The sequence below is a fragment of the Vanacampus margaritifer genome, chromosome 20, assembly GCF_051991255.1.
Source record: "Vanacampus margaritifer isolate UIUO_Vmar chromosome 20, RoL_Vmar_1.0, whole genome shotgun sequence".
NCBI classification, from domain to species: Eukaryota; Metazoa; Chordata; class Actinopteri; order Syngnathiformes; family Syngnathidae; genus Vanacampus; species Vanacampus margaritifer.
In genome coordinates, this window is record NC_135451.1 from 6,708,908 (window position 1) to 6,728,553 (window position 19,646).

Here is a 19,646-nt window from a genome sequence, read left to right on the forward strand (position 1 = left end):
CGATGTTCTGTAAATTGTCACACTCTTGGGGTCATCACGTTGCATTCTGATGTGGTGTCCTAACGGTGTCTTTGGAAGCTTTTAAATAAATCCTTGCAAGGAACCTTGTTCATCAGATCTCGGATACAATGATTTTGAACACGCAAAGATTACACTTAATATAGTAATCAAACAATTCCTTCACTAGCTAGGCAGCTAGCTAGCTAGCACCTGGGGCTAAACCCAAATTGAGGCAGGATTTTTACTTTCTGGACCTGGATTTGCCACCTGTTTACAATGCCAAAAAAAACCCACTTGACATCAAATAGCAATAAATAGGCTACTCCTCTCCTCAAAACATCACCAGTACAACCAATGTCTTTTTCATGACTGTGACTGGAGCGGTAATGAGCCGGTGTTCATGTGCTCAATGACAGCTACAATACGCAGCCCACCAGATGCGGAGCCCGCAGGCCAGACGGGCTGCAGACGTCCAACATGTGTCTGCTTTATGTGCGTCTCGGCTCACGTGAGCGATCTTTGCATATGTTCCGTGTCGGTGTCTGGGAATGTTTTGTCATTTTCCCTGGGCGATGTTTAAAAATGACTGATATAGAGAATAGAGTGCTCATTACAAGACCAACTGGGCATTTTTCATGTCGTTCTCAGTTACACTGGATTGGCAGGAGACACCAAAGAAGAGTGTTTAGATTAGTTTATTTCATACAAGTGCAGAGGAAGAATCTGGACAAGACATACTGTAAATCATTTGGCTTTTTAATTCAAGTTGTGCTGGAATTTCAGAGCCCAATGATGTGGTAATGAGAGAGAGACGGTGCATTCAAATGTATTTTTATGGCTTTTTAAAAATGCCCAGCTTGAAGTTGAGCCAAAAAATACATTTTGTTGGCGATTAATGCAAGAAGCAACCAAACTACATACATTCGGTACTGTACATTTGTTCTTTTTTTTTTTTTGACAACCCACAATTTAGCTTGTGTGTGTTTTTTTTTACTGATTTGAGCACATGACTACATTTCCTCAACATAGAGGACTCAGACATCTTTGCAAATGATAGATTGTTTTTAGTTACAGTAACGTGCAAAAACACCTGTAGCATCTGGTTTTAGTATTTTTTTTTAATTTTGCAAATGAATATAATTTACAACAGTGTAATTCATTTGGAGTGCAACTGATTAACAATAACTATTTTAAATATTATTTCCTAAATGAATACAAATTGACTATAATTTGAAATATGCAAGATCAGTTGTTTCTTGAAATTCCGCTCCAGTTTCCCCAACTGGGCAGAGTCAACCTCCTCCTCATGTAAAGAAAAGCCAGGTATGTGGCGCCACCCAAGAGCCCGATCAACAGCGTGGCGCTGGCAATGACCGGCGCGTTCTTGCGGGCCACGCGAAAGGCAACCGGAAGCACGGCTGAGATCAGGATGTTGTTGACGTGGCCCAGGACTCTCCGGAATGCCGGACGCTCCACCACGCGCTCGTAGTAGGCCTCCAGGTTGGCACGGCTGCCGTTGCCCCAGTAGCGGCGGGACAGGCCGAGGAACTTGAGGCGGTGCAGGGTGACGGCCAGCGAGACGTCGGCCATGCTGAAGAACTGGCCGCACAGCCACGATGGCTGACTGTTTTCTTCTGAGAGAGAAGATTCCTCTTTAAATAACTCACTTGAACGTCTCTCATTACGTTGTGTCAAACTTGCTACCTGGTGTTTCTTCTTGCCTTCTCTGCAGCTCCGTCTCAACCTGATCCATTACATTCTCCAGTTCATCCAGAAGCTTCTTCAGGTATTTCATGTTGTCGTGGTCAAACAACTTGGACTGCAGACACCAGGTCAATCACATTGTAAAGATGAGCATGCATCTGACTATTGGGCAACTTTTATGACTCACCTTCAAGCGCCTCTGTTTTGCTATGTAAGCATCTTTGAGCTCCGGGTTCTCCTCTGCCAGTTTCTTCAGCTCTGACTCTGTGTTTAGGATCTGCGCTGTAACATGATTTTAAAAAAGAAAAACAAAATAGCAGTGGTAATTAGCAACTTTGCATTTGGGGCAGAGATCCAGATCCAGTAACCAAAAACAGGAAAAATCCGAAATGTGAAAAAAATATTTGGAGGGAGGGGGAATGTGCGAATCTGTTGGTGCCGAACTGCAAATAAACAGGGCTTGAGTGTAGCTTTTAAGTTGTAATCGTACCAATCGCCACTAGATGGCAGACATGTCTTAGTTGTGCTTGCACTGAGTCTTATACTGCCTTACACTCTAAAAACAGTTGGGTCAAAAATAACCCAACTATGGGTAAAATATGGACCGATCCTCTACTTGGGTCTATTTGACCCAACTTTGAGTCAAGAAATGTGTCTTTTAGGGTAAAACAACTCATAAAATATTGGTTAGATCCTTTAACTAGGTCAAAAAATTGGGTCATTTAGTATAAAATAACCCAGAAAATTTGGTCAAATTGACCAATAAAATGGATCAGTCCATTTTATTGGTCAATTTGACCAATAAAGTCAGTCCATTTTTGATCCATAATTGGGTTACTTTTAAACCAACTGTTTTTAGCGTGTATACTACAACATGAGTAGGCCTAATAATTTTCTTGCCGTGACATTATAAAAGATTACTTCAATTTAAGCCATTGTGGCTTACTTCGTATGCTCGTGGCAGCATAAGCCGGTATGTGTGAATCTACGGTGATCTCAGGGTGGAGGATGCAGCCGTGCGTGTAGGCGTCCATCTGTAGTGAGTCCAGCAGCTCTCTGTAGTGCTGCACTCTGTGGTAGTATGTGCTTCCCTCTTCTGGTATAAGCATGGGAGTGCCCTCTGCAGGTGAAAAATAGGAGAGTGAAACAGAAGGCAAAATGGAAAGCCTTGAGCATTTATTTGATAACCGACTAAGTTCCTTTTACCAGTGTACGAGTATGCGCTTTAAAACTGGTTTGAGTTCATATATATATATATATATATATAATTTTTTTTATTTATTATTATAATTTTTTTTTATTAAAAAATTAAAAAAGGAGAGCAATGATGATGTCAAATCGAATGAACAATACTGAGCTTTCCTGAGAAGAAAAAATAAAAAAATAAAAAAAAATAAAAAATAAATAAATAAATAAATAAACAAAAATAAAACTGGTTTGAGTATTAGTAGGCCAAGAACGGTCAAAATTTAACTAACCAAACATTTTGAGATATTTAACCCAAAATGTTGGGTCAAATTATATTGATAACCCACAAAGCAACCCATTTTGGGTTGTCTAAAGGGTTATTCATTTGAACCAATTTTTGTAGTTGAATGACCCAAAATGCTGGATTGGTCTCTTTTTGACCCAATAACCCAAATTGGGTCAAAAATGAACCATCCCAACATTTTGAGTTATTTCAACCAAAAATTGGGTTAGATTTAAATTAAATTAACAACCCACAAAGGGTTGTTCTGAGGGTTATTTATTTGACCCAACTTTTTGCGTTGATTAAATAACCCAATTCAATTTGGTCGAAAATTAACCGACCCAACTTTTTTTAGTTATTTAGCCCAAAAAGTTGTGTCAAATTTAGTTAATAAGCCACAAAGCAACCCCATTTTTGGTGTTATTTCATTCATTTGACCACAGCTTTTGGGATTAGTTGAATAACCCAATTGAATTGGGTCAAAAATGAACATTAAAATTTTTAATTAATAACCTACAAAGCAACCCATTTTGGGGGTTGCTTTGTGGGTTATTCATTTGACCTTACTATGCCCTACTAACTCAATTGAATTGGGTCCAAAAATTAACCAACCAAACATTTTGAGATATTTAACCCAAAATGTTGGGTCAAATTACATTAATAATCCACAAAGCAACCCATTTTGGGTTGTTTAGAGGGTTATTCATTTGACCCAACTTTTTTAGTTGATTGACCCAAAATGCTGGTTTGGTCTCTTTTTGACCCAATTTAGTTTAATTTTCATCCAACTGTTTTTAGAGTTTAGTTAGCACAAAGCGTGCACTAGTACATTGAATTAATGCTCAAACGGCTTTTTATGTATTACTGCAAGTTTGACATCTGTAAAGTAAACATAAGAAAGACACTATGTTAGATGATATCATGCTTACCAGATTTTCGCTCCACTTATGCCATCAGGATAGAGCTACCATGGGTAAGTACATGCCAAAAGGAAATGAATGAAAAATTAACAAATGTAATTCAAACTGAAAGAGGACATATTATGGAAAATATCAAATTAAGCAACCAAGTAAAACAGATTCATGTTAGCTAATATAAAAAAATCCACCCTCACCATTGGCCCTGCAGTATGTGGACCAAGGTAAAACAGGGCTGCTCTCTCAAATGAGCTGCTTTCAGAAAGGCGAACTGTGATCAATTGGGGTGTTTTGTAAATAAAAAAACACACATAATATGTCTCTTTTTCTTAAACATGAAATCAATAAATGATGAGAAAAAGAAAAACGTGCAACCAAGCAGTGACTTATATGAATGTACTACCGTGGTCATTGTAGTCTTACCGTCAGTGAAGTTGTGCTCGAGGTAGTCCATGATCTGCGTGGGGTCACAGATGACGCTGTCTCCGTGAACCAGTACGGGCACCTCGCCGGTCGGATTGAGTCGCATAAACCACGGCTCATTGTGCTCGCTGAGTGGTAAACTCACGTCATACTCTTCGCAACGCAAACCTTTCTCTGCGATGGCCAGACGCACCTGGGGAAAATACATATTTTCACCAGTCGAATGAAATCTGAAATGAGGTCAGCGTCAGAAATTGACATTTTGGAAGGGTAATATACAGCTCGATAGCTGATAGCTGTTTCTGATATTTCAGCAATATGTCACATATTTAACTGGTAAAATTAAGTAAACAAGCTTACTGACTCAGCTCCTCGACTTAAGTACTTAGGTACAAAAGTAATTAAGGAGTACTTGCACACATATTTTTCTCCCTCATGGACTTAAATAGTACTCAGCCTGACAAAGGGGGAAAAAATCACGTTACATGTCACCTGTTGCTAGCTTTGGCTCGACATTGAGACAATTTGTGTTGCGCCAATATTTTGAACTGAAGTACAGTAACAAAGTATACATCGTTACTCCCATCACTGAATATTGTAGACAACACGGGGAAATAATGCCCCCCAAAAGGCAACAATGCAACCAACAACGCTGATGCTACATTCAAACACAATGATTGGTAGAAGAGGAGAGCAAGATAATGTTTACATCCCGGAGGTCTGCGTAAATACCACACGGGCGTCTCCAATTGGGAGCTGTCCGTGGACGTCTGGTGCTGAAAGGGATGAATTACCTTCTGTGAATTGAACGACTGCGTCCAGTGATAAAGTGTTAACTTTGGTTCGTTTGCTTTGGCGACAGCGTCACACCGCTCGGGTAAATTCTTCTGCACAAGAGCCGCGGTCTCATCTTGGCGTTGCGAGCTGTTTTCGTTTTCAGCCTCCATCTTTTCGGTTTGAGGGGCACAGGGGACAAGTGAGGATGAGCAGGCGACGATGCAAGTCGACTCAAGACACCTTCTGCTGGCAGGGAGTGTTACTACAAGCTAAAGTGCCGTACATGAATCAAAAATGGCACAAAATAGGCAACAGCATACTAAAAAACAAACAAACAAACAAACAAATAATAAGTAAAAAAGCCCAAAAAACTAAAACATAAAAACAAGATCAAGTCTCAGGCCGAGTTAAACGCCAGTGAGAACAAATTAGTTTTTAGCAGTGACTGAAAAACCGGAAGTGAATTTACTTGCCTGGTGTTCATAGGGAGATCGATAATTATGAACAACCTTTCAGACCGTAATCTCTCTCTCTCTCTCTCTCTCTCTCTCTCTCTCTCTCTCTCTCTCTCTATATATATATATATATATATATATATATATATATATATATATATATATATATATATATATATATATATATATATATATATATATATAATATATTATTCTACTCCGGAATACGGGTTTCTTTAAATCCCTATTGGCGGAAACAGGCTTCTCACAGTTAAAATACAAAAACTTTTTTTTTTCACAGGTGGGAATAATATCCAAATGCCTCCCATGTCCAAAATCGGACAAGTATGGACCTTAAAGTGGATCCACGATGCAATAAATACATATGACGGCAGATGTCGCCATAGCCACCTGTTAGGAGCCCACGTTCACGTGATGTAACCCATACGGTGCGTGGTACTGTTTATTACAGTATTTAATGTGTTAAAAAACAAATAATCATTCAATATTCAGAAAAAATTGTCCACATTATTTTTTAAACTCCTTGGATGTAGATATAATACATCGGACATAATACAGTCAAAACAAAATTGGAACGCAGTCTTTGTCAATTATAAGGCAATAAATGGGAAAACTAATTTTAAAGCAGTGTGCACTTGGCTTGGATATAGATTTGATATGTTATTGTATAACATTTAAGTCAATCTTTGTGGAGGAGGGAGCGATGCATCAGTGGTGGCAGAGAAGGAGTGGGCGGGATCTTGGCGGTGACGTCGCGCGTGATTGGCCGGGTGGCTCTCTCCAGCGGGGGTATCTCTCTCTCCTCCCTCCCTCCATCGGTGGCCAGTGGGCGAGAGGGGGGAGACCAGCCACACTCAACGAACAAGCCGGTGCGCGGATCCGGTAAATGACGCCCACCATTCATCCCTTTACACTTCCGATGCCCATTTAAAAAAAATGATATAGCCTATAGAGGCTGTATATCATGAGAGCACACAAGAAGGAAGCTCACCTCGTCGTCGTCATCATCATCATCCTCATCCATATCATCTTCATCACCACTCTCTCTACTATTTTCTCCTCCACCAGTCATCCTCTCCCATTGGTCCTGGACGCCCCTGCCTCGGTCGTGCCGTTTCCCCCCCAGCTTTGCATCTGAATGACGGGCGGAAGGTTCGACTTCGACGACGGCGGCACTTACTGCGGGGGTTGGGAGGATGGCAAAGCCCACGGACACGGCATCTGCACCGGACCCAAGGGCCAGGGCGAGTACGCGGGCTCTTGGTCGCACGGCTTCGAGATAGTCGGCGTGTACACCTGGCCCAGTGGGAACACCTACAAGGGCTACTGGTCCCAGGGCAAGAGGCATGGGCTCGGCGTGGAGAATAAAGGCAAGTGGATCTACCGCGGGGAGTGGAGCCACGGCTTCAAGGGGCGCTACGGCGTCCGGCAGAGTCACAACACACCTGCGAGATACGACGGCACCTGGAGCAACGGGCTCCAAGATGGATATGGCATTGAAACCTACGGCGACGGAGGTAAGGCAACATGTTGCGTGAACGAGTGAATTTGGAGATGATTGCGCATTGCACTTGAACGCATCATGGGGCCAATAGCTATATGCCTGCACTTGGAAAAATTGTTCCTATTCGGGACTGTTTTAGTGTATATGAAGTCCGTCACTACTATTCAGAGGGGGGAAATGATGCAACACATCGATCCAAACTTTGGACAAAACAACTGGTGCCACTCATGGTAGCATCATCTGAAGTCATATGTTGAGGAATGATGCCGCCCAAATGACGGTGACAGTTCAGTGAGGGGCGGGGCTTGTGGAAATCAGAGGATATAGAGAACATCTGGCTGTCTAACCCTGCAGCATCCTGATCACTTGATCTGCAGGGTCAACCAATTAAACTGCAGGGCAGCACCAGACTTTTAATCCCACACCGTTTATCCGTCTAAATTCCAGACCCGACCAGTAGATCGTTTTCTCCTCTGGAAATGAACATTACGGATTATTGCATTGTATTTGTCGGCAAACTCTGGATCAGCAAGCTTTTTGTTATTATTAGGGATCCGGTTTGTAATATGACGCCGCAGAGGAGCCACTAGTAGCCCATTGGGCTCAACAACACCAAACGGGCTTAATGAAGCATTCCTCCCATTGTGTGACTCATAGCCTTTCTCTGTGGTCGGAGACAAACGCGTAGTGGCGAATGTGCCTACTGTCAGTGGGGGAGTTACCGGCTGCCTGAAAATAGGCGCAGGGCTCAGTGATTCACATCCCGAGTGATCCTCAGTATCTTCATCAAACGACTTTGTTTGAAGTGGATGCTCAAGGAACATTCTAATTGGTCTTCCCGTATGTGACATCTCTCAGAAATAAACGTTTACAATCGCTGGACACAATGTTAGGTACACTTGCAGAGTGTAAAAAATCTGACAGTTTGGCATTTTATGCAATATATTTTGTTCTTTGTGTTCTCTTTCCATGGCAATAATGATTATATTTAATTCATAAAGGCAAGGAAATAACACCAATTTAAAGGACATTTTAATTAACACTCTTTCAGAGTTAATTCCACAGCATTTATTTTGCTTGTCTTATGTAACAAATATTACAAAACCAAAATATTAGAAACATTTAACATGACAATAATGATTTTATTCAGCCCACTTTAATTGCAAGGAAATGGCAGCAATTTAGAGCAGTTTTGAATTTACACTCTTTGAGAGTTAATTCCACAGCATTTCTTCTGCTCGTCTTATGTAGCAAAATTACATAAAAGCAAAATATTAGAAACATCTAACATGACAATAATGATTATATTTAGTCCATTAATAATTGCAAGAAATTGACACTCATTTAAAGCAATTCTCGTTTAACACTCTTTGAGAGTTATTAATTCCACACTGTTAATTCTGCCCGTCTCATGTAACAATAATTACAAAACTGATATATTAGAACCATTTAACATGAGAATAATAATTCTATTTAGTCTGGTGCGTAATTGCAAGGGACTCACACCAATTTAAAGCAATTTCCAAATTAACACTCTTTGAGAGTTAATTCCACAGCATTTCTTCTGCTCGTCTTATGTAGCAAAATTACAAGACCAAAATATTAGAAATATCTACCATGACAATAATGATAAGATTTAGTCCATTAATAATTGCAAGAAAATGACACCAATTTAAAGCAATTCTCGATTAACACTCTTTGGGAGTTATTAATGCCACACTGTTATTCTGCCCGTCTCATGTAACAAATATTACAAAACCGAAATATTTGAAACATTTAACATGAGAATAGTAATTCTTTTTAGTCTGGTTCGTAATTGCAAGGGAATGACACCAATTTAAAGCAATTTTTGGATTAACACTCTTTGAGAGTTAATTGCACATTGTTCATTCAGCCCATCTCATGTAGCAAAATTACAAAAAACAAAATTTTAAAAACATTTAAAATGGCAATAATGATTTTATTTAGTCTGTTAATAAATGAAAGGACATGGCACCAATTTAAAGCAATTTTCAACTAACACTCTTCTGAGAGTTATTAATTCCACATTGTTTATTCTATCTCATGTAGCACAATTATAAAAAATCTAACATGGCAATAACGATTCTGTTTAGTCTGTTGATAACTGCGATGAAATTACAACAATTTAAAGCAATTCTCAATTAACACTCTTTGAGAGTTACTAATTACACGGTGTTTATTCATCTCACGTAGCAAAATTATTAAACTAAAATATTAGAAACATCTAACATAACAATAATAATTCTATCTAGTCTAATAGTTGCAAGGAAAGGACATGAATTTAAAGCAAATTTTGATTAACACTCTTTGAGAGTTATTAATTCCACACTGTTTATTCTGCTCATGTTGTGAGCAAGTTCCCTGTCCTCTTTACTTGTATTTCATTTTAAACTCGAGTTTGACTTGACATAAATGTATACGGTAATATTTATTAGGATTTCAAAAATGCCTCATGAAGGCCTTCAAAATAATGTAAACTAATGTCATGTTTATGATTGATGCAAAATGTTTGAGTGCTTACACAATGTTTGTACCTTCTCCTCAGGCACGTATCAAGGCCAGTGGATGGGCGGCATGCGCCACGGCTACGGCGTGCGCCAGAGCGTTCCTTACGGGATGGCGACTGTCATCCGCTCGCCTTTACGCACATCCATGGCATCCCTGCGCTCCGAGCAGAGCAACGGCACCGTGCTCCAGGACCTCTCCTCCCCGGCCGACACCCCCACGGGCAACCGCGGCGGCTTCGTGCTCAACTTCCACTCGGACAGCGAGGTGGTGACGGGCAAGAAGAAGGGCCTCTTCCGCCGTGGTTCCCTCTTCGGGAGTCTCCGGCAGCTGCGCAAGTCCGACTCCAGGACGTCCATCTCCAGCAAGCGCAGCTCGGCGCGCAGCGACGCCACCATGAGCCGCATCAGCTCCAGCGACGCCAACTCCACCATATCCATCGGAGACGGCGAGCTGCAAGACGAGGACCTTCTCCTGGAGGACCACGTGGACGCCACCACCACCGAGACCTACATGGGCGAATGGAAGAATGACAAGCGCAACGGATTTGGCGTTTCGGAGAGATCCAACGGGATGAAGTACGAGGGCGAGTGGCTGAACAACAAGCGCCATGGTTACGGCTGCACGGTTTTCCCAGATGGCACCAAAGAAGAAGGGAAGTACAAAAATAATGTGCTGGTGCGTGGAATAAGGAAGCAGCTGATTCCTCTAAAGAACCCAAAAACCAAAGAGAAGGTGGATCGGGCAGTTGAGGGGGCGCAGAGGGCGGCAGCCATCGCGAGAAGTAAAGTGGAAATAGCAGCTTCCAGGTAGAGTCTTCTTCATTATTCTCACTTCTCCTTTCCATTGGCCAAAAAGTCTGCCATGTCGGCCTGGTCAAAGGCTGTCAACACTTTTGACCTTTATCCATCAACGGCTTTTGTCATCATCCCTGCAAAAGGTTCTGTTTCTATTCTCTACCCATATCTTTCATTCCCAGTGTGTGGTGTGCGTGAACTGCCCGCTCGTATCCGCGACCGTGCCAACGGGGTCTCGTGTGCCCGATAACGCAAGCCGCACCCCCCTGCCAAGTGTTGCTCTGATGTGGCATATGTGCTTTAACAGGTGGATGAGACGTGACCTTTTCATTTCAAAAAGGCAACCACTCGCCCCCCGCTGGGACACATAATGTACACACACAGCATCACTTTGACATCCGCTGACGCCACCGCGTTGAGTTGTTAGGGTGGGGACTCGATGGGAACGAGCCTTGGAAAGGTGAGAGGGGTTGTTTTGGTGGTTTGTTGGTTTGTTAGCATCCATAGTTGGTTTTCTTTGTGCAGCCATGGCATCATATGCAGAAGAAGAATCCATTCTATTTTGCTCTGACTGTTCCATACATCTTATATCTAACTCATTCACTGCCATTGACGTCTATATACGTCAAAAATTCATTTGAACTATTTCTATTAGTTTAACTTTTTTTCCCCACTTTTGTTAACAAGAGTATGAAAACCTAGATTTTTTTTTTGTACATTTACAGCAGATATAAAATTTTAAATTAATTAAATTTAATTAAATTAATCGTGAGTTAACTAGTGAAGTCATGCGATTAATTACAATTAAAAATTGTATCACCTGACACACCTAATTTTTTTATAATCTTTTCTTTTAAAAAAAGAAAAAATATATATATTTTAAGATGATATTTTCTTTAAAAAAAGATTTAAAAAGAAAAGTTGATTAAAAATTAGGGGCGTCAGGCGATTAAAATTTGTCATCGTAATTAATCACATGACTTCACTAGTTAACTCACATTTTATATCTGTTCTAAATATACAATAAAAACAATTCTAGGTTTTCATACTCTTGTTAACAAAACTAATAAAAAATATTTTTGACGTATATAGGCGCCTATGGCAGTGAATGAGTTAATATAATATCCTCAAAGGGTAATAGCTAATGACTAGTATGGAAATGACCTGACAAGTCCTTAGATAGCGAGAATTTTTTTACCTTTTTTTTCTTATTTATTTTAATACTCAATAGTTATCTTTTCTTTATACTTGTATATAAAGTAGTGAAAAGTTAATATTTTGTCCAGGATTAATTAGATAACTTCATTATTTTTCATGTAGAATTAATACCTTTAAAAGCAAATGTTTCACTTGCTGTCGACTGAAGATGACATCACCTGCGCTGAGGAAGTAGATAACGACCAATCATGGCTCGGAGTAAAGTGGAAATAGCATGACTCACCATGATTGGCCGTTACCTACCTCAGCACAGGTGATGTCGTCTTCAGTCGACAGCAAGTGAAAAAATATTTTTGAAAATTGTGAAATTATCTGATAAATTAAAGACAAAATGTTAACTTTTTACTGCTAAAAATGCCTCAATGAGTTGACTATCCCTTTAAATCCGTTTTATTGTATGTTCTATACAAAATGTTGTAGGTATTTTATGAGCAAATGGGAAAAAAGAAAAGATTCTGCGATTGGCTGGCAACCAGTTCAGGGTGTACCCCGCCTACTGCCCGAAGCCAGCTGGGATAGGCTCCAGCACCCCCGCGACCCTTGTGAGGAAAAGCGGTCAAGAAAATGGATGGATGGATGGGAAAAAAGATTATATAAAAATGACATAATTTCATGCAAATTAAAGGAAAAATGCTAAATTGGGATATATAGGACTTTCTTTAAAATTACCTGTCGTTTTTTGGGGGGAAATTTTATGTATCAAAAGTACTAGTCATATTGGTACATGGTATCTACTGCTACTACTTAAGAGTTCTACTCAGTTCTACTACTCATACTGGTATCCGTCTGAAAAAAGTTGCATTGAACATTCCTAATATAAAGTTAAGAATAAAACTTGTATCCCACTGAGGGGGGCGAACGTTTGCAAGTGTTTGTGAAGGTAGCTTATGTTGATTTCTCGTCAGGCTTCATTCATGATCCCAAGCAACGTTTGCTAAATGTTCGCCAGATGTTTTTTTCTTGTCACAAGGAAAGTTTGAACACGTTCAAAATTTCCTTGTGACAAGAAAAAACATTTGGCGAACTTTGCGACCTTGAACGAACCCTGCTGATAAATCAACCTTTGCTCCTTTAGCAAACACTCACAAACGTTTAGTGGGATACTAAAAATATTACTAGTGCCTTGAATAAATGTTATAAAGTTGCACTTTCTAACAATGTGCCCCAAAATGTCTTTAAAATAGCCTTTTTATTTGACCATTTATGATTTTTTAATCAGTGGATTAACACCTTAGCTGTTCATAATGGGAACTCCTGCAAGCCTCTGGCCAATAGATGTCAGACTAGATTTGGGTTTGAATTTCCCGCCCTTTGTCTACAGATGTGACATCATGTACGTACGCATTTGTGTATGTAAAGGGGAGAAAATGCAGTTTCATTTTTTTGTAGCGATTCGAAATTCCATTATCTGGGTTCAGTAGTTTTAAGATGCTGACTGTCTGACAGATACATTTTTAGATGCTACAATATTTCTTAAGGACAGAGGTGGCAAATCAAGGTCCAGAAAGTAAAAACCCTGCCCCAGTTTGGCTTTAGCCACAGGTGCTAGCTCCCTAGCTAGCTCCCATGGTGCTCGTTTACCTGCTGGTGAGCTAGCTAGCTAGCATCAGGGGCTAAAGCCAAACTGTATCAGGGTTTTTACATTCTGGACCTGGATTTACCACCTCTGCTCAAGGAGACATTTGTTTTTAAATTGGAACAGCCATTTGATCAGATTATGGTTTGACATGTTTCACTTAATTTGTAGTTAAAGTGAAACAGTAAATATTGCTACTCACCAGCCACATTATTCCCTTTACCCATATAATTTAGCATTCCTTTTTTCAGAATAAAATTTATCGGCCAAGTATTTAAAAACACACAAGGAATTTGTCTTCACAGTCACAACCTTTCAGAGCAACAGGGAAAAGTGAGCAACAGAGGGCGACAGAGCAGGAAGCCTGGTGGTTCGCTAATTAGTGCCCCAAGTTTCTTTAATTGGGGGGCATGTCTATCTACATGAAGGGGCAAACCCAATATGATTACTATAGAAAGTAGACCTTAAATTCGATTTTCGACTTTATTACACCTCTGTAACTAAAGATGTGGCCATGGTTGGAGTCTTTGGAATACATTGGTTATGGAACCAGTCATTCCTTAATTATAGTACATTTTATATTGTATTCTTTAAAAGAAAAAATATTAATATCATGTTTGAAATATAAACATTTCAAGTGCTGCAGCTTCAGCCATTCTTTGCGAGCATAATTCCACTTTGGCGAGTTCAGAGAGACATTATTCCGCAGATTTCAGGGATATAAGATAAGGATTACATAATGTGGATTTAACACGCTTAATACCAAACCTTCCACATACTGTTTTCCAAACAGCGAGCACTTTTGGGATAATGTGTTGAGAATAACCATCAGAATAGACACAAATAAACACTGTGCATTTCGAATAACAACGTCAAGCAGTAGCAGACACATGACCTGATGCATGGCGCCAACACAGCAGCAGTAGCAAGCCTTGGATCTGATGCTAAGTGTTTACGGCGGCTAGCAAGCGAGCTCCCTTTGTAGTGGAGTGACTGATCAAATTACTGTGCATGTGCAGCTGCAAAGCTCAATACGAGTTTTTGTTGTTGTTGTTGTTTTTTTGTTTTTTTACAACCTTGTTGTTTCGCTCATTTGAGAGGGAGCTCGTGTGAAGAAAAGAAAGACAGCCAGTGACAGACTGCGATGCTGTAAGCAGGTTATGTAAGACTCATTATACGCTGCATGGCAGAGGATGCATCCATATTGATCCGTTGCTGGTCATGTGACCCTGTGACTATCCACAGAGATTGTGTGTGTGTGTGTGTGTGTGTGTGTGTGGTGGGGGTTACGGAATGCAGCTACATCACGGATTGATTAACTTTCTTAGAAAATATCGCAGATAAGGAGGGCAGGTGAAGTGTTTGCTTCTGATTTTTAATCTTGGCACAGTACTTTCTGTTTGCACTGTGTAATTGTGTTTCCCTTAAAGCAGAATTTTCTTCACAATAATATGTTCTATGCTGCCCCACTAGTGTAAACACAGTATTCTGAATAATATTGTGTTTGTGGAATATGAATTAAGCAGCAAAATCCACCTGGTTTTATCCATCAAAGTCGGCGGCCATTTTGTCACTTGCTGTTAACTAAAAGTGACATCACAGTTGCCCAGGTAACGCCCATTCACGGCTCAGCTTGCGTATGTCACGTGACCAAAATCAGAAAACAGGTGAGCTGTGATTAGTCGTTACCCGAGCAACTGTGATATCATCAAGTGGCAAAATGGCCGCTTCCTTACTTTCATAGATAGATAGATAGATAGATAGATAGATAGATAGACAAAACTTGCATTGTCACTATGTGCTGTTATTGTTGTCTGTTCTGCTTTAATGGCTGGCCAGGGTACAAGTGGTCCACCACTCTCCCTGCTGGAACAGGATGTGCATCCATTTGATTGTGCTGTTTGCTCTGCAGCCTGGTGAAAGGTTAACCAGCAGCTCGGTTCTCCAGAGCATGAGCGATATTTATATAAAGTTTATTTTGACCACCGAGTGGTCGACCAAAGGTTAGATTGTTGAAAAGCATTTCGAGCAAAATGTTTTTACTACTACCAAGGAGCTTGGCTTGACTCCTTAAAGTAGATTGTAATTCTATTAATTTACACGACAACATTCTCTTTTGTGCATTATTTGCAGACAATTACGTGATACTGAGTAAAACCATCCCTATTTAGAACCTTTATTGTGATTGCAAAAAACTGGAATAATTTAAAAAAAACATATACTGTATACCAATTAATTATTATTATTTTTAAATAGAAAAAATAATAATGTATAAAAATAAAACAAAATTAAGTGTAATTCTGGGAAACTAGCCTACTATACAAACTGTTTGTTAAATTCTAGTGATACATATTTACCAGTGAGAGCAGAGATGTTAACTTAATAATTTACATGCAACTATAAAAAGTAAAATAATGAATGAACTTGTTTATACAACAGATAAACTTTTGTTTTACAAGTAACAGCATTCCAGTGTATTGGAACGTACGAACTTTGGAGACAAATGTGCTGATCAAATAACCGTTTTCACGTACTGTGTCAAGTCTGTTTCCAATCTTACACACACACACACAGCCTTGCAGTGTGTGTCAGCACAGTGTGTGCTGACTAAATAAGGCAAGGCATCAGTTGACTTATCAGCACCAGCCAGGAATATATACACCACTGATATAGCAGGCCGCTCTCTCTCTCTCTCTCTCTCTCTCTCTGTCGCTGTCATCTCTCCCAAATGTGATGTGCGTTAAGTACGTGCGCATGTTTCAACAAATATTTTGAAGCTTGAATATAAAACTAGGTAGCTATATTTATCCATGTACAATAAATATTTACAGATTCCATTCAGGCAGCGATAACTTTTTTGTCTCCAAATAAGAGTCAATTATGCATTTTTTTTTGGGGGGTAGCGCCACAGAAATTGTACAAGCACGACTGTCTGGTTATGAAGTGACAAAAATGTACAGTAGCTGGAAGACGCAACGACTTGGTCTGAATTGCAACCATGTAGTATATTTAACTCAGTCACCACCCTCCTCTCTCATGTTAATGATTTATTGCCGGTGGAATTAAAACGCATACAGTATAATGTGCGCAAGTAGGCATTACAGAAACAGTTTTCTTTTAAATCATAATTGACAGTGGATCAATACGGGTGCACAAAATACAGTGACATCCAATGCTGAAGGATTTTTAGGATTTTTGTTTGTTGTTATGGTTGTACAATGGATCCTCCAAAATAAAAAAAAATAAAAAAGTTGGAGCTTAAACCATCTTTCTGCCACACTTGGGTAATTTCTGTCTTCAGTCTGTATATATCTATCTATATATATATATATTCATTTATTTATTCATTTATTTGTATTTATTTTTACCTTAAAAAGTATTTGTCAAAAATGCAGCATTTATTGCAATATATATTTAGGTAATTATTATGGATTGCCAAAATATTAGTAAAAAATATATATTAGGGGTGTCAGGCGATTCCAATTTTTAATCGTAATTAATCGCAGGACTTCAATAGTTAACTCACGATTAATCGCAATATAGTTCGGCATATTTTAGTCATTGATACAGTAATTTCATAATAATTCATAAAATTTTGGTAAAATTAAAAAGATGTACTGTACTGTAAAAAAAAAAACGAGTATTGATTTGCGTTAAGGTCATTTTCTGCCACTAGATGGCATAATTGCATTTGTAAGACGCTGGTGACAGCTAAGTGCATTTTTTTTTCATATTAAGAGCTATTCTTTAACATGAAGTAACTTACTGCACATTTTTAAAACTGTAAAATACAGCTTGACCCAGTCTCCACAAATATATGCATTATTATGATTATAACTGCTAAATTTTGATATGGAGGTGCCTGCTGCATTGTGACTGGAATCCCCCCAGTACTGGCTTTCCAAGTAAGGGGCGGCCATTAATCGCGCAGTAAAAAAAGATGAGTGGCATTAAATGAACTTTAAATGATATATATAATATATATATAATATATATATATATATTTTTTTTTTTTTTAATATACTGTAGACTGTACATGGAACTAATCCTTGATTTAAAAAAATATTAGTCCTGGAATGGAAACGCCTGAAGTGCTGCAAAATAATTTTCTCCAACATATTTACTGAAATTCACTTGCAATATATAAAGGCTTCATTGCAGGAAGACTCTTGTTGGGCTCGGTCGAAAGTGACAGTGATAGGATTAGGTTTCACCAACATGCCATTACACTGAGTGACTTTTGCTGGTGAATGCGCATAGGGTAGTTCTTAGGAATACTGGTCTGACTCAACCAGCCGCACGGGAGGATAATTAAAGGGGGAGTCATCTGGAGTCCCAAAAGCGTTGTGTAATATTCCCTTGAAATTCCCAACGTGGATCATTCTTCTCAATTTTTTACCAGCTTTGATTAACTGCTTCCTGCAGTGTAATGAACTGCCAACGCAAGTTACCTAGAATAAAGAACATTTTCTATTCAAGAAGTGATTTACTGCTATTTTACAAATAACAACATGAGGACAATGGAGGAAGTGTTGATAAATACAGCACATTTAATAACAATGAAAGATATATCTTGTCTCCTCCTTCTTAAAATGAGCAAAGACGGGGCTTTCTTTTGCAACAATAAAAGACACATTTTGTCGAGTTTTTGTCTAAACCAGTGGGGAAGCCTCCCTTTTTACTTCGTAGTAGGCTGTTACGTCGGCACTTCCAAATATGGGCATGCTGTTTTGAGTGATGTTCCAGTTCTATAATGCACCAAATAGAAAGAAAAAAAAGTTGTTAATTAATTAGTAATGATTAAAAATAGATAATAAATAATAATTAGAATAATTAATAATTATATATATACATATTATAATTATATATAATTATTAATTATTAACAATAATGACAATATGAAATAATAATAATAAAAAATATTAAAAATATGATTACAAATTATTAATAATAATTAATTATTAGTAATTAATACATTTGTTAATTCTGAGGTTGGAAGATTTAAAGAAAGAGGTGAATAACATGTTTTTCTCGTAGCCATTAATTCCATGCAATTTTAAGGAAAATAGGGATTTATAGGTCTTTCTTTATGTCATTATTTTTTGGGGTATTTTATGTATAAAAAGTGCTAGTGGTATCGGTATCAGTCAAGTGACTACTCAAGAGTACTCAAACTGGTATCGGTGTGAAAAAAGTGTTATCGAACACCTCTACTAGAAAGCCTTTACTCAAATGTTAGCGTTAACATCGGATAATGATATTTTCGTATTTGCATTTCAAAGCAAAACTCCTTTCAGTGCACGCCGCCTCAAGCATCTGTTACATAATCTTTTTTTGTTAGCTTTTTTTTTTTTTTGCACCTGCTTGCATGTTTCTGTTTATCTGCAACCTCTGGATTTGTCGATTCTGTTCAGCCCCTCTGATTGGCTGGCTCGGACGCTTGCGCTCCAGATGTTGCTGGATCGGATTATGGAGTTATCGCTTCTCTTGTTGCTTGACAGTATTGCTTTTCCACATCCCTCCGTGACCGTGATGCATGCGAGCCCTCTTGTAATCACACACGCGCAGATTGCGCTCAGCGTATGCGCGCGTGTGCATGCACCGACCATGATTAAAATGTTCCTTAAACTGAAGTGGTTGCCTGGCAATGTGACCTTTACCCTCCCAAGCAATGTAGCTTAACAAGGTACGCGCAGTGGAGTGGCACTTGTTCAAATCTCCAGAATCAATGCTTGTGTGTGCGTACAACTGTAGACCTACAGTAGGCCGCTGCGTGGGTTTTGTTCATTTGCAAATTCATTAATACACACCAGATGCCTGGTTGGCCCGCTTGCTCGAGTGTTGGTGCTGCTGGTTGCCATGGATACTCCATCACTGTTGTCATTGTTGTTCACCAATCGCCATTTGTTGATTTGAGTTAAGAGGAGTCTTTTTCTCATCTCCAAGCAGACGTACAATGAAGGTGAAACATGAATCAGCTGTGAGATTGCAGATATATTCGATAACAACAATGAGTTGCTTCAATTGTGACTTTATTTGACTGAAGCCTTATTTGAGCTGAAGTTGTACTACGATATCAAAGTTTTGTCCAGTATTTTATTGCTCTCAATTACTGTAGTTATGCAAGATATATGGTAAAAATAAAACATTAGTATGCTGCAGTCATTTTGAGTTAAAGTTCCTTTAACGCCACAATTTTTTTAAAATTGTGATTAACTCATTCACTGCCATTGACGGCTATAGACGTCAAAAATTCA

The 19,646-nt window shown here is 39.1% G+C and overlaps 2 protein-coding genes across 4 annotated transcripts in view; one reads left to right on the plus strand and one right to left on the minus strand.

The window, feature by feature from the left end:
• Window positions 1–704: 704 nt before the first annotated feature.
• Window positions 705–5,618, minus strand: gdap1 (ganglioside induced differentiation associated protein 1). Of its 2 annotated transcripts, none has more exons than XM_077554519.1 (6): window positions 4,516–4,624; window positions 4,105–4,139; window positions 2,651–2,824; window positions 1,892–1,986; window positions 1,705–1,819; window positions 705–1,634 (listed from the first exon to the last, which is right to left on the minus strand). In XM_077554519.1, the coding sequence occupies exons 3-6, from the start codon at window positions 2,811–2,813 to the stop codon at window positions 1,246–1,248; spliced, it is 762 nt and encodes a 253-aa protein (XP_077410645.1). In that variant the 5' UTR covers window positions 2,814–2,824; window positions 4,105–4,139; window positions 4,516–4,624; the 3' UTR covers window positions 705–1,245. The 2 variants fall into 2 exon arrangements, with proteins under 2 accessions (XP_077410645.1, XP_077410644.1); XM_077554518.1 differs by lacking the exon at window positions 4,105–4,139 and adding an exon at window positions 5,310–5,618 and having other exon boundaries at window positions 708–1,634; window positions 4,516–4,708.
• A 943-nt stretch (window positions 5,619–6,561) lies between these two features.
• jph1a (junctophilin 1a) overlaps window positions 6,562–19,646 on the plus strand; it is a 45,151-nt gene continuing 32,066 nt past the window's right edge. Inside the window, exons 1-3 of one of the 2 annotated variants that reach the window (XM_077554675.1) lie at window positions 6,562–6,650; window positions 6,837–7,285; window positions 9,839–10,607. In XM_077554675.1, coding sequence (XP_077410801.1) covers window positions 6,907–7,285; window positions 9,839–10,607 — 1,148 coding nt within the window. In that variant the 5' untranslated portion in view covers window positions 6,562–6,650; window positions 6,837–6,906. The other variant, XM_077554677.1, reaches the window with a different exon arrangement.